The 12,610-nt window shown below is 37.2% G+C and overlaps 1 protein-coding gene across 1 annotated transcript in view; it reads right to left on the bottom strand.

The window, feature by feature from the left end:
* The window catches only part of CEP192 (centrosomal protein 192), a 72,450-nt gene that overhangs the window by 42,365 nt on the left and 17,475 nt on the right, over positions 1 to 12,610 (bottom strand). The window contains exons 16-26 of the mRNA XM_077190284.1: positions 11,221 to 11,375; positions 9,677 to 9,723; positions 8,194 to 8,326; positions 6,976 to 7,124; positions 5,751 to 5,891; positions 5,159 to 5,495; positions 4,688 to 4,828; positions 2,220 to 2,284; positions 1,947 to 2,138; positions 316 to 439; positions 57 to 187 (exon numbers count right to left, since the gene is read on the bottom strand). Of these exons, the coding sequence (XP_077046399.1) occupies positions 57 to 187; positions 316 to 439; positions 1,947 to 2,138; positions 2,220 to 2,284; positions 4,688 to 4,828; positions 5,159 to 5,495; positions 5,751 to 5,891; positions 6,976 to 7,124; positions 8,194 to 8,326; positions 9,677 to 9,723; positions 11,221 to 11,375 (1,615 nt within the window). The remainder of the gene's footprint in view (positions 1 to 56; positions 188 to 315; positions 440 to 1,946; positions 2,139 to 2,219; positions 2,285 to 4,687; positions 4,829 to 5,158; positions 5,496 to 5,750; positions 5,892 to 6,975; positions 7,125 to 8,193; positions 8,327 to 9,676; positions 9,724 to 11,220; positions 11,376 to 12,610) is intronic.

The following is a 12,610-nucleotide window of genomic DNA, read 5'->3' on the forward strand; positions in this document are numbered from 1 at the left end:
GGTTCATAGTTCAGTTCATCATCATAGCACTTTAAAGAAAAATACAAGAGAAATACCTTTGCTTTACTTTTGGTAGCAGCTTCTGTATTAATATTTTCATGTATTCCAGCAGTAGTGTCCACCCTATGCCCTGAACCTTCAGAGCTGGTAAAATTTGCATGTTTTTTTGTTTGTGCTTCTAAGTCATCTAACAACAACAACATCAAAAAAAAAAAGGAATTAATTTACAGTAAGGAAATTGTCTAAAAACCTACATTCTTGGATGCACACTCTCCCTTAATGGCCCACAGGATAAAAGAGCTGATCCATAAGTACCTGAAAACACCTCAGACAACTGTGAAGTCTCTCGGCCGATGTCACCTCCTGATGAATCAGATCTCATTAGCAAAGGAACAGGCTGCCTCTTCTTTGGGGATGTAATATAGTAACCAAAAGATGGCTATAAAAAATATCCCAGAATACAGCATGAGTAAATTTAATAATAAACAGACAGATTCAATACACATGCAAAGCAGTTTTGGCCCATGGTGCTTGCTTGGTATACCTCTCATACCACTAAGAAATAACACAGCACTGCAAATGCCCAATCTGAACACATACTCTGCACTTCCCATACACACATCAAATAAACTAACAACTGGCATGGCTGAACCCCAGCTAGGGACTAAGTACCACACAGCTGTTTGCTCACTCCCCACCTCCTTCCAACAGAAAGAACTGGAAAGAACAGGCAAATCTCTTGGGTTGAGATAAGAACAGTTTAATAACTAACACAAGAATAAATTGTGACCGTAATACTGGTAATGACAAGGAAGGAGAGGGGAATAACACCCAAGAGAAACACAACTGTGGTGCACAACACAACTGCTCACTGGCCATGGACCAATACCCAGCCTGTCCCTGAACAGTGATCCATGGCTGCCAGCCAACTCCCTCCACTTTACAGACTGAGTTGGATGTTCTATGATACAGAATATCACTTTGGTCAGTTTGGTCAGCTGTTCTGGCCGTGCTCCCTCTGAGCTTCTTGTGCACCTGCTGCACTGGCAGAGCATGAGACACTCCCAAGTCCTTGATTTAGAGTAAGCACTACTTAGCAACAACGAAAACATCAGTGTGCTATCAACATTATTCTCATACTAAATCCAAAACACAGCACTGTACTAACTTCTACAAAGAAAACTTAACTCTATCCCAACTGAAACCAGGGCACAACTTACTTATAACAGTTACTCAAAGTAAGGAAATAAAGTACATCACATCATCTCTGCCTGAAGGTATGGTCTGCCACTAAGCCTTGGAATGCTTAGGACAGACTCTAACTCTGCCAACTCCAAAACCTCCTTATTGTACAAGTGAATTACACAAGCATGTGTGACGACTACTTCTCATTGTACACATTTCCCCATCTTTTTTTTTTTTTTGCATGTAACACAGGTGAGATCCTGTCTACCAACAGCAGAAGAGAGAAGTGTCAGGTATCCACCAGATGCAAGAAGTATACAGATGTTGTTAAGTCAGAATCTAAATGACTATATTTTTACTGAAGTTGGGCATTGCCCAGATAGTACATCAACTACCAATAGCCTCACTGTTTAAATATCCTTGTCTGACCAGCATTTCACTCAACTGTGTGGGTAATTTACTGGGACCTCCAACATGCCTCCTGTATATGGTGTACTTTTCTCCCTCTAATCCTACACATAATTAGTTCCTGACCAAAAGGCAAAGATCAACATTCAACAATAACACCAGGCAGCACTTCAGATCAGAAATTCCAGTAGGAAACCAGTCAACCCACACCGGCAACACACAGAATTTCCTTCCTAAATCAACTTAGAAAATTAGATCTGATAAAGAACCGTTTACAAAATAACAAAACCAGTGCTAGCTGTTGTTTGTCTTGTCTTTTCTTTGTTTCTCAACACAAACATTTAGATACATACCCGTTTCACATCACTGCCTCCACCTAGACATCCAAGAGCTTCAGACCTCTGACCAAAGAACTCCCCCAAAGACAAACGTAAATAGCTGGCATCTTTATGAAGATCAGATGTTCTTGGCAGAATGAAGCTATTAGCAGATCTCCATGAAGTATTTGCTAATTCAGATGCATTTAAACTGCCCACCTTTCCTGCCTGCAGACAAAGAGATTTCAGAAATGGCAATTTGTAAATAAATTAGAAAACTATTTTGTTTACATTGAGGTCGTTAGTTACCTGCATAAGCCTGTGTGCTTTCTCGAATTCTTCCTGGTCTTGTGCAATCATAGCTGCTGCTTCAGCTTAAAACCAAAGAGAATATTTATTAAAATAAAGCAAAAGTTACTAAGTACCATCATTACTATCTGTCATCATTAACTCAATTTGATGGAAAGTTATTGCACATAAAATTCTAGACCTGAGACAGTCTGGGGCACACTAGGAATTATTCAATCCCAGTTCAGTGAGAAAAGTTATACAAAATTAGTTTTAAAGGAGTACTTGCTGGATCTTTAGAAGCCAAAGTAAAATCAGCATTTAGATCATTAACTGTGGTCAATCAAGAAAGTTTCTAACAGCCTTAGGTCCAAGCTAAACTATAACTTTTTATAGGTTATGATACCCATACTAGCTAGAACCAAACATCGCATGGCTAACTCAGATCAAACCTTTACTATATTTGAGGCTGAAAATTTTTTCCATCAAGGTGGTACCTTTGAATTGGAGCAAAAGAAAGATACTGGCTTGTACCTATTAATGAAAAACCCATGCAAATTAACAGGCCAAATAACTCAATCTTACTTTTGAATTCAAATGCCTGTACTATTTTCACAATTATCATCTACACAACAACTAACACTTAAGAATCTCTTCACCCAAATGTTGTGAAAAACTGATCAAGAGATACTACTCTACCACCTGACTGCAATGTTAATGCATCATTAAGCTCATCAAAACTTCCAAAAATACATGTCCTTGTACACAGAGCATCCCTAGGAATAGAGGGCAAAAGCAGAGAATGGATGCAAACTTGGAAGGTGAATACAGCTGTTGTCCATAAAATTACTCATGGGAAGTCACAACACGTACTCTGAGGAAAAAACAAAGTTGAAATATATCTTTATTGAGCAATTCAAGTTCATCTCCTAAAGGCACTATCACTGACATGTTGTTATAGCCAGTCGAACTCTCAGTCAGCAGCAGTTCTTTATTTTCTAAATGAGCCCTACAGCCCCCTGAGACTTTATGAAGCATCCAACACTGTCGAGTGAGCACTCCTGCACTACTCCATACAAGAACACACTGTGTGCACAGTTTGCTGACAGAGAGACATGTCATAAATGAGACTCCAAAGAATCAGATGTAACATGTCCTTTCTGTCCTTACAAATAAAATTTCTTCAGCTGTCAAACACCACTGCAGACAGACAAGCAGACTAGCAGCCAGAAAAATGCCAACCACATGGAAGCTGTCAGTGTGTTATCATCTACCACACAAAGAGGTAAGCTCATTGACTTGAAAGCAGAAGTGTTTAAAAATCTATCAGGTGGAAAATCCTAAGTAGCCTTGGAAAAATTTAAAACAGTCAAATATTCTAATCACCTTAAACTCCAGTCTAAGATACAGAAGGTGTCTGAAATATAATGATTCTGAAAAATCATGGGAGAGTTCTACATTACTGACACAGTAGATGGGAAAAGTGTCACCCAAATGATATTTACTTGAACCATCAGAAAAATCACTACAGTGTTGAAAAACATTATTTCAACCAGTCAACTGTTTGCTCATTCAAAATGAACAGCATTAGACATAATTGGCTTTGAAAGAAAGAAGAATCTTGAGTGGACATCTTGAGAAGGCATTAGCCCACCTACATGTCAGCTTCAGAAACTAGGAGAGATTAGGAGAAATTCTGTTGCACATATTGCTTGAATCTCTTACAAAACAGATGAGCAGGTGACATTTTGGTGCTAAGGAATCAATTTGCCTATGGTATTGCATGTGTATTATCCAAGCCTGTAGGACAAATAGACAGACTCTCACGAAGATCTGTCTGATATAATTTAAGGACAATAAACAACTTTTTAAGTAAACAGAGGTTCAAAAAGCCTGGAGTTCAAGGGAAGATGAGAGTCCCCAATTCCCTCAAAAGCTCCAATATTTTTCAGTACCTGTACCATTTTTAAGCATCAAGACATTCCTAAGGGACTTCATAAAAAATCAGCAGCTAGCCAAGTCTCTCAAATTTTGTCACTGTAGTTGCATCTATTTGATTTTGTAGTAATTCCTTATTGATAATTATTTCCTCTCTTATAAGCATCACTCAACACAAATTACTCTTCTTCTCTTTTTCTTGCAAGAAAGGAAAACAATCATTAAAGTCCAAAGGAAAAATTGTGGAAGTGAGAGGAGTTGCCTTAGCTCATACAATAGGTACCAATGGCAAATGTTAGAAAGCTTTTTGTTTTGTTTTAAAACACACTTCATGGGAAGAGTACATAGCAAGAAACTAGGTACTATAAATAATGATACAATATCACTACAGATTACTATCAGCATCAGCTTTCAAATAATTTGTAGTATCTAAAACCTGGAGGCTTTGCAACACCAAATACTGATTTGTTGAAGTGAAAAAAAAAAAAGAAGAAATTTTACTTAACATTATTACAGACAACAAGAGTTAACCAAAAAAGATAATTACATACAGCCAGTAATGAACTCCTCATTTCTTTTATCATCTTCAGACATATTTAAATCTTGTTCTTCATCAAATGCAGTATAATATGCAAGATCAGTCACCCATTTGCCCTCCTCATTTTGATAGACAATGCTGTGTGGTAAATCACCTAAAAGATACATCAAATGCTACATTATGGATTAAAATAACAAAGGGATATGGCAAAAGTTCCTGCAAGCTCAAGTTGCTGCATCTGCAAGCTTAAACTCGTTTCATCAGCAAATAAGTAACAGTTAAGTGCAACATACAACAATCAGTGTTTCTGAAAACAACAGTAAATCAGAATTAATTCATGCTACATCGGTTTTTATTACCAACTCCTACAAGTAAATAAAAATGCCTAGCTTACAATTTTATTTCTTTTTCCATGCAATAGAATATGGTCACAATTGCATGGACAGGTTTAATGTAAGGATAGGTTGTATGTAAAGCATCCTACCTTTGTCTGTTGTAGCTAAACTTAAGTTCTCACAGCTGTCCCCAGCTGGAGACAGGTAAGTATCAGGAAGACCAACTTTACATTGAGTTGCATCTGCCTGAGGAGCATTTGCGCTAAGAACCTCAGGAGTGGTGTCACATCCCAAAAATCCTCTTGCTGTGTGTAGCACTTCTGCATCAGAAGAAGCAGCCTGACAGACAGAGGACTCCAGTTCTTGCTTTGGAAGGACATCTGAGACATCAGCTTTATGGCTGTCCATGCACTGGAGATACAGGGAATCTAATCGCAGCTCAGCCGCTGTGCGGGAATCCAGCACATCCCCAGCAGTCATGGAATTCTTTGAAAACAATCATCATTTGAAAAGTGACAGAAGCACAGTTAATAACTGCATGTATTAGAAGTTCTAGATACAAAACAGTCCAAGCTGACTATGTTTGAAAAACAGGCCTAGAACCAAAGTGGTATTATTAATTTTTTGTAAAGGAAGGTTGGCTGGTTAGCTAAAGATCTAACAAGTTTTCAAACACACTGCCATCATCTACTACAGTCTTACACTACGTGAATAATAGGAATTTAAACAGCAATTTCATACCATTTGCTGCACTGCTCTGGGCAGCATTTCTCTTTGCACAGGACATCCAGTTATCCCTTCATTTTGTGAATCTTCATCACTAGCACTTTCAGAGTCGATTTCAGTCACAGCCCCATAACCGGCAGAATCCTTAAAGTTCTCCTTTAGATAAAAATTATAAAACATTTAGGTAAAATAGATATACAAAAACAAAACACTACAGGGCCTTTTAGAAAAAATTCTCTAGTAGAAAAGAGATTAATGATACTTTGCTCACTCATATGACACTGCCAAAGCCAGCACCTCTAGTTAGCCTCTACCACCAAGAACAGTTCCTGGCCATGCCAATACATAGATGTGTCTGCAAGGGCATACACAGCAAGAAGATGGGAAGATCTCTTCTTATTCCTACTACATCTTTTCATTCCCTTTAACATGGGTTCTGTGTTATTCTCCTTTCTTTCCTAGCTGGCCCATTGTTGGATGAGGGCTCCAAATCAGACTCAGAGCCTCTTGCACCTAACCTACCCTACTGTCTATCTACAAGGCAGTGAAGCAGGGACATCTTGCACCGAGAAGCCCTGAGAGCAGAGCTCTGTTATTCTCACTCTTAAAACCACTTATCCCTTCCTTCATGCACTGCTGTAACAAATTGCAGCCTATCCAGACTACTTGCACAGGGTTAACATCACTTCCCAAACAGCTTGGAAACTCTGATGTCAGCTGGGAAATTTCTGAAATTTCAGACGCTGCAGTTTAACTGTTTAAATCACACTTTTCCACTCTGGTCAAGCATGAGACTGCCAGGATCACACTGACTGTTGCAAAGCCAAGAAAATGGAAAGGAACTTAATCCCTGGCAACTCTTTTGGAATGGAGCTAACTGTTGCTCATAGGCAAACCACAAACCAGCCTGTTGCTGCCCTACCTTTAACTTCCACATATTTACCAATTATTTAAGAGAATTATTGACTCTCCTGGAAAGACAAATCTCTGTGCTGCTATACACTTAATAATACCTTGGACTTTGCTATGCAAGATGAAATAAAAGTGATTAAAACGATTATTTATAAACTTGTATCATAAAAAAGAAGTGCCAGCATGTTGCCTTAATACCTATAGAAACAAAAAAAAAGAAACCAAAAAGACCATTAAAACTAACTCTGTTTAGAATACCAACAAATATCTGAAAATTTAACATGTTTAAGAGCCATTGGGCATGCTGAGCTTTGAACTTTAAACCTACTTTTAGTAGGACATTTTCAGAAAGCTTCAGTGCTGCACAGCGTTCTGAGAGATTTTGCAGGTTGGTGTCTCTTCTTATTTCTGGTTGTATCAGCTGCTCAAAATACGCTTCTAGTTTGTTATCAAATTCTTCATCATCAATATCATCACCTACGAAAAGAGAAGAAAATATCCTTTTCACTTTTAACAGACATTTTATATCACCTGATATACTATCAAAACAATTCCATAATTTACACTGAATACTGAACTGCATGATAAAAATAAAAAGACCAGTTAGCTTCACCAGTACTGGAACCCTGAATAGGCAAGTATCTTCAGCTAACTGCTACCAACTCCTTGGAGGGCAATCAAAACTAACTTCATCCTTTGGAGTGTAAAAAAACTCCAACAGTATTTCTATTCAATAAACTATTAACTTAATTCTTATTATGCTTAACTCTCAAGTGAAGTTATGCAACAAGAAAGAACTAGACAACTTCAAAAGACAGTTATGACATACATAGACACCATGGGAGAAATGCAGTAACCCTACTTTACTGCAAGGGTACCTCATCTCACAACAGTAACCCTATTGATCACTCTGCCTCCCCCACTGGCACATCCAAGAACATGCCCTGTCATCCTTCATGTTGTGGGCAAAGTCAGCTGCATTAATGAAGAAGAGCATGTTTGTCCTTCTGCATCAGCCCCTCGAAGGGCATAACAAGTTCAAAACTCTTAGTGATATAGAACTCATGCTCTCACTTTTATGCTTGCAGGTAAACTAGATTTAAAACTCGGATGTCACCGCACACATGCAGCATCTAAAGAGAGCTGAACTCAAACTCAAGTAAAAGTCCTTTTTAACTGTGTAGCTGTGCTCTTCACCACAGAATTTTATCTCTACTGAACTGAACATGTAGGTAGAGTTACCATTTTATTAAATCAATGCTGACGTTGCCACTTCTACCTTTGATTCACAGTAACTGAGGACTACTGTTTAATTTTTTAGATTAAAATTCCAATTGTGATCTTCTCTGACAAATTCCGTAGCCACCTACTCCTGTTACAATTTAAAAATAGTCAGTTTTCCAAAGAACAGTTTTCTTTAATGTTGTTAATACTACTTTTTTATCAAGCACAATCCAATATAAGTAAAACAGAATTTTCTTCTCAAGTATGCAATAACATTGAGTCAGAATTAGACTCAGCTACCAAGAGTTATAAACACACCTACCAGCGGAATCTTCATCTGTGCTTAGAAGAGATGAGAGTTTCTCATTCTCCAAAAAACTTGAAAGGCTATTGCTAAGATGAACACTTGAGATAGCACCTTCCATCAGCTTTTCAGAAGGTTCAGATGGACCAGCCTGTGAAAGCACCCATAAAGAAATGTTTCTAGAAATTACTAACTATTGTATGAATTCAGTTAATAAAAAATAATTAATGAGGTGAATAATAAAAATAAAATAATTAATGAGGTGACTAATATTGCAAAACTCTGCACACATTTGTTTTACTTATCCCAGGAAACACTATAGCTGCAATGGACTTGGCCTGCTAGCTTCCAGAATGGATGCATGCAAGAAACATGGGAATGATAAAAGGGGAAGAGCAAAAGAGCATCTGAAGGACACCAAACTTAAGAGACCTCAAAATAAAAAACTGAAACACTGCATTGAAGAGTTTACACTTGAAAAAACTGTCCTCCATCATTCACTGAGCTGCAATCCCAACTTAAATGTACAAAGACATCTCTCAATAGTTTCCTGTGCTATTAAAACAGAACCTCTTCAGAAATGGTACACAGAGATCCAACTTTTGTTGGAAATTTCTCCAAAGGAGCACACTGAATTACTCAAAAAGTAATATTTCAGCTGAATCTAGCTAACAGCAAATACTCTATCTTTTCTATAGCTGAATGATTTTTAAAAACAGCATGATGTAATGTCTGCTATGGATTTAGTCTCATATTCTTTGTGATGCACAGATCTTTGACACAGCAAAAAAAAGTCGTTCATAAAGTAAAGAATTTGAAAGGAAAATGAGTTATGGTTTTCAGAAGACAGCCAGCAAGCATTCAACTGCAACTCACTGACCACCATGGCCCCTACAAAAATCAAATGACAGAAAACTAAATCAAAATACTAGCTGACACATTAAGGAGTATGTATTGGACAGCATTTGGTTTGAGCCTGATGTGTTTTCTAAAAGGAACAGGAGACCTCCCATTCCTGTCTGCATTGGATCTCTGTGACCAAAACTGTTAGCACCTCTAACACAGTAGATAAAAATGGGTGAAGCATAACCCTAACCTGTCAATACCAGCAGCTATTTGCTAGCTCTGGATTGTGTACTTCAATTTCCAAAAGTACTAAAAGAAATTCCTCAAAAGATGCTTCACTAAGATAGACTACAACTGGCATAAAATGCAAGGTCCTTACAGTGACAAAGAACTACAAAACAGTGGAGGCTAGGAACAAACAACAGTTTTCACAACTGAGGAATATTAGATGGAGTCATGCTCACACAGTACTAATGAAGTGATCTGCAAAATGAAGGCAAAGTGAGTCATGCCAGCATCTTTATAAACTTAAGGTATACACAATCTAAGACAATAACAGCTCCATTCCTCCCTTCTCATCTCACAGAATTAAATCTATTCATCTAGATTAATATTAGAGAACATTTAATTTCACTGTATTTTGAAAAGCTTTTACCTTGCTGTTTTTAACATCTGGGAGAAAACATATTCCAGTTGGCAAATCTGAAACATAAGAAAGTGGTGTAAGCAGTATTTTAGTAGTAAAACATGAGAACATAAGTGCTGACTGTTCTCTAAGGTTAAACTGAGCCTCTGGAAGGTCTTGGCATACACTATAGAAGTAACCCAAACATACAGATTACCACAACACTAAACCTTGTACATTCTTATGACAATGATCTAAAGGATCTTCTTAAATAGGCAGAGTTTCATCAGGGCTAGAACTCTAAAAATGATGAAAGATATTTAATGCCTTGAGGATTTCCACAAGGCAGCACAAGAAAGTAAGGAGTCCCAGTTTGTGCTAGCAGAAGGAGGAACAAGTGTTCTGTTCTAGTGTTGCATTTCACCTATTGGATCAATTCTTGTTTTGGATCATTTTAAGCAGCTTCCAAATGTCTTTTAGGTCCACACATAATCCAGCTGGAGGTCCCACATGACAGAGAACAGTTTAGACTTGCACACACAGATTTTAGCAAAAAAGGTTTGTAATTCTTCAGTAATAGGTGTGAATAAAAGACAATTTCCAAACAATTTCCAAGTTAAAAATCAAGTAACTAAATCTGCCTGGCCACTATCAAGTCCAAACACTGGGCAGTCTCATCTTTCCAAAGCATCACCATTTTGTTGCCATTTACTGCCACTTCTTCAAGACTACAGCAACAAATGAGTGGAGCCAACACTTCCCTGTTAGAAGTGGTTTTTTATAAGGGTCTATTTATGTTACAGGTCACAATACTTTCTAATTGAACATGTTATCTGTCAAAATTATTAATACTTCACAAAAACCTATACAAATACTCAAAGCTTGGAAAAGGATAATGTCTAAAAGTATATATTTACTAATTGTATTTACTGAATTTTAAAGGACAAGTAGAATTTATTCACAGAACTGGCATTAGCAAAAACCCCATACAAGCTTAATATCATGTAGCTATGCTATTAAAATTAATTTGGGAATATTCTTTTGTTTCCGGTACTCTACTCAGACCTCAGAAAAAGTATAGTTTTCACAGCAAGTATTCAAAACTATTTTTTCATGCATAACCTCACTAGAAGGGTATGCTTCCAACACCTACAGCAGCAATTAAAGACATCTATTACAGGTTGGAATAGGGCAAGAAAAGAGATGCTAGCTAAAACATAACCTTGCAACCTCACACTTACTGAAATAGAAGGGGTAGAAAACAAGCCTCATACACTTCTTCCATAAAGTTCCTGAACTAAGTCAGATTACTACTGGCATTCTATTTATGCTACTATACAGCAAACACTTTTTTCAACAACTTGCTGTATAGCTTTGTACTTTGAGGAGGATTCCAAGAACATGTCAACCACAAGCTTTCTCTGTTTTCAATTTGCTGAAACCCAAGAGATTTTTTTTTCAAAACCCATTTATAACCTGCCATAAAACAGTGAAAGGGTCAAAAGAAGACATCTGTAGCATAAAAAGCTTATTACAGTGACAATTAATACACAGTTTTTATCAAAATGTAATACCTTCCAATTGCTCAAGAGGCAAAACTTCACGTAAGGTACTTTGACTATGATTTGAGTGTTCAATGACATTCTGAGGTTGCTCTCCATATACTGAGTGGGATTCTTTCAAATTAACACAAGGCAGCTGAGGCTCTTCAATTTGCGTAGCAATTTCCCTAGAAAGAGAATTATTTAAATGAAAAATCAGTTAGCTGCACAGATCATCATCTCTCATGATAAAGATATGATAAATTCTCCAATTGCTTTGTCTCAGTCTGTTGTTTTCAATACAGGATAGATTCTAGACACCTGTCATTGTACAATAAAAGAAAACATATCATAATTACAAGGATTTCAGTTTCACAATCTAAACTGTGAAACAAATAGTGAAATTTCATGCAAAGCATGCCTCTCTAGCTATTTGCTCTTCTCTTTGATTTCCATAAAAAGAGGGGAAAGTATAAGGACAAAAGGTCCTACTCTGGCCAAGTTCCAAGATCCATTTGAGACCAAGACAAACACAAAACAAGATTTTGCCAAGTTCACAATATCACCATTTTTGTTACACTAAATAAAGGACCAAACCATAAAGAACATGAGTTACTGAAATTGCATGTAGTTAAATAACAGCTTTTGCAATTATGCAGGAAAGTTATCCTTCACTTCTGGTTTTACAGAACATCCACACAGGCTTATAAACTAATCACGCCAGATGTTAAAATTTCATACTTTTGCTTCAATATTTTAGATAAATAAATGAAACTAACATTTGAAAGTCTAAAACACAACTAGTCCATGTTCTGTAATTTGTTTTCTTACTTGAGTACAATCAAGACACTGACTCCCTCTCAAACCTTATGCTCTTTGTTTTGATAAGGACACACTGCCTGGAGCTCAATTTTATCAGTGAGAAAGGCACACAGTGCAGTTTCTGTCACAACAGGAGCACATCTGGCCTTGGTCAGAATAACCTATGCAACAGCTTCCAACACTTCCACCACTCAGCAATGCCTTCTCAAGTGTATCACTAACAATAATGATTTCCTAAGAAATACCAATCACTGAGGCAACAAGAAAAGCAAATTTGATAGAAACTGTTGTTCCTTTCTGTGGGCAAACTGCCTGCTACTTACTCAAAACATATTTATATCAGTGCAAAATGCTATTCACACACATGACATAACCAGAAACACCAGCTTAATTCTAGATTATGTAAAGCGAACGAGATAAACACAGGCCAAATTCAGGTAAGTCAATTAAATAATCATGCTTAGGACATTTTAAATTACTGTGACAACAAAACAAAACCTCACAGTCTAAGGAACATTCCTTGTGAGGATTTCATTCCTGTCACATACATGAAGTCCAATTAATCAATCAAACAGCAGAATGCTGCTGATGTAGGGCTGCA

This window comes from Agelaius phoeniceus, chromosome 1, assembly GCF_051311805.1.
Source record: "Agelaius phoeniceus isolate bAgePho1 chromosome 1, bAgePho1.hap1, whole genome shotgun sequence".
NCBI lineage: Eukaryota > Metazoa > Chordata > Aves > Passeriformes > Icteridae > Agelaius > Agelaius phoeniceus.